Here is a 2,530-nt window from a genome sequence, read left to right as displayed (position 1 = left end):
TAGATAGATAGATAGATAGGTATATAGGTAGATAGATAGATAGATAGATGGATAGAAAGATATATAGATAGATAGATAGATAGATAGATAGATAGATAGATAGATAGATAGATAGATGGATAGATAGATGGATAGAAAGATAGATGGATAGATATATAGATAGATAGATGGATAGAAAGATAGATGGATAGATGGATAGATATACAGATAGATAGATAGACAGACAGATATATAGATAGATAGTCAGATAGATAGGGAGACTAGAATAGACTAAACTTGACTAGACTAAATACTAAACTTTATACAGAATAATCTCTTCATTTTTGTCTAATCTATGAACTAGACTGTTGTTTATTCTGAAAATATGTTTATTATCTTTGAACTAAATCTTAGTCTTCTAGTCTACTAAGTATTGCCCATTCTCTGAACTTTTTTATAGTCTTTTCTAAGAACTACTCTATATTCTAACCAATAAACTTTATGCAAATAGCACTTTATACAATTTCTATAATATGGAATCAAAACTCATTAAATTAAAAATATACACATTCCTGATTGAATGAAATTCTATAAAAGGAACAGTTACACAACTTTCCTGTAAATGGTACGATTTCCTATAAATTTGAATCAGATGTTGAATTTTAATAAAAAAAAAATGGCTTCTTGTGATGAAATAATTAATTTTATGTTTCGTACTGTCAACAATTGTCTTATTCACGTGATGATTTTTAAATAAATAATTAGCATTTAATTTTTTTTTATTTTGTTTCTTTTTTTATTATTATTTTTATTGGAAAAATACACTTTCACAGCACATACATACAAACAGTCAGTCAGTAAGACGAATGACAGTTTTGTTTTCTCAAATAATGAAATGAATGAATATGTAAATCGAAAAAAAGGAAAATACAAACAGAAAACATGCTTTAAGAAAATAATAAAAAATAAACAAAATTTGCTACTAATTATTGCTAAAAAAAAAACTTATCAACAAATTAATTGGAATTAAAAAAATATTTGTTTTTTAGTTTAAAATCGCATAAAACTTAAAGATTAAAACTACAAAATCATTAATACTATTTTACCATATAGTTTTATTAAAATTTTCTTGTTTGTTTGGTTGTTGTTGTTTTAATATTACAGTGAAAAAAATATATATAAATTTAATAAAGAAAAATTTACAAAAATTAAGTTTAACAAAAACCTAGATATTTTGACTGAAAGAAAATTAAACTTAAGAAAAAAAAAACGAGAAAATAAACAAACAAAATATTAATTTAAAGAAAAAGTTTAAATTGTTTTTTTTTGGTAAATTATTATTAAATAAAAGATAAAAACACAATAAAGACATTTTCTAGTAGTAATTTAAACAAGTATTTTAAAAAGTTCTACTATTAATAAAATTTTGCATTTTGTTTTTTTTTTTAGATAGAAATTAAAATAATAATAATTTCTAACTTTCATTATATGCACAAGACATTGTTATTGCAACATGACACACAAACACATAAATTATACAAATAAAACAACTTTACTATAGAATAGTTGTTAAAAAGAAGGCAACTAATAAATAATATACCACAATAATACACAAATAAACAAAAGTTAAGATAAAATTAGAAAAAAAAGTTTTCTATTTCAGTTAAAAATGAAATAAATTCAAAAAACATATTTGGTTCTTTTTTTTGTTTGTTCTTTTGTGTACTTTCTTTTATGAATTTATTATTACATTCAATCATTCATCAATCATTATAATTTGCGGTGGTTTTGCTACATTAGTTACTGATGATGCTGTTGCTGTTGCTGCTGCTGTTGTAGTGTTTGTTGCTATTGCTGAGGATAAGGAGGAGGAGGATAATAATGTTGTAGCTGAACCCAAAGATTTTATTGTTGTGTCATTGCTGATGGTGGTACTTTCCTCTAGTTTATCGCTTGTAGTTGCTGGCAATGTCTGTGCGGCTAATTGTCACTTTGTTGCTGCCGTTGTTGGCTCAGGCACACGTTGATAACGTGGCTTATTGCGGGTGAAAGGCAAATATTTATATTTAATCATATGCTAAAGAAAAAGTAAATAAAAAATTTATTCATATTATTTAAACAATCAATTTGTTATTGTCTTCTTCTTCTCCGTCTTACCTTTATTTGTCTCTTCATTGTTATACAGAATAAGGTTATAAAGTACATAACCAGAATGGGCCAAAATACTGGTATATTAAAGCATTCAAAGAATGTACATATGACTGCAATTAATGTACTTTTTGTAATGCTTAACCAAAATTTAAATTCTGGCAAACGTCGTATAAACGGCCGAAATTCTTCATTGCTTCGGGTTGGTAAATTTGGACCATCATCTGAAATGGAAGGGGGAGAAGAGTAGAATTGTCAATTAATAAATTCACTTAAGATAACAATAGAATGAACTGAAAGATAGATAGATAGATAGATAGATAGATAGATAGATAGATAGATAGATAGATAGACAGATAGATAGATAGATAGATAGATAGATAGATAGATAGATAGATAGATA

The 2,530-nt window shown here is 25.4% G+C and overlaps 1 protein-coding gene across 1 annotated transcript; it reads right to left on the bottom strand.

The window, feature by feature from the left end:
- Positions 1-1,671: 1,671 nt before the first annotated feature.
- Positions 1,672-2,358, bottom strand: LOC111677359 (protein RER1; the record flags this gene model as incomplete). The annotated part of the gene is made up of 2 exons (XM_046955997.1): positions 1,672-2,056; positions 2,137-2,358. Coding segments are annotated over 2 exons (312 nt in total), but the record flags the coding sequence as incomplete, so codon positions are not given.
- Positions 2,359-2,530: the final 172 nt, after the last annotated feature.

This window comes from Lucilia cuprina, unplaced genomic scaffold, assembly GCF_022045245.1.
Source record: "Lucilia cuprina isolate Lc7/37 unplaced genomic scaffold, ASM2204524v1 Scaffold_3697, whole genome shotgun sequence".
In the NCBI taxonomy this organism is placed as follows: domain Eukaryota; kingdom Metazoa; phylum Arthropoda; class Insecta; order Diptera; family Calliphoridae; genus Lucilia; species Lucilia cuprina.
The sequence above is the reverse complement of the archived record's forward strand: the minus strand, read 5'-3'. Positions and strand labels throughout refer to the sequence as shown.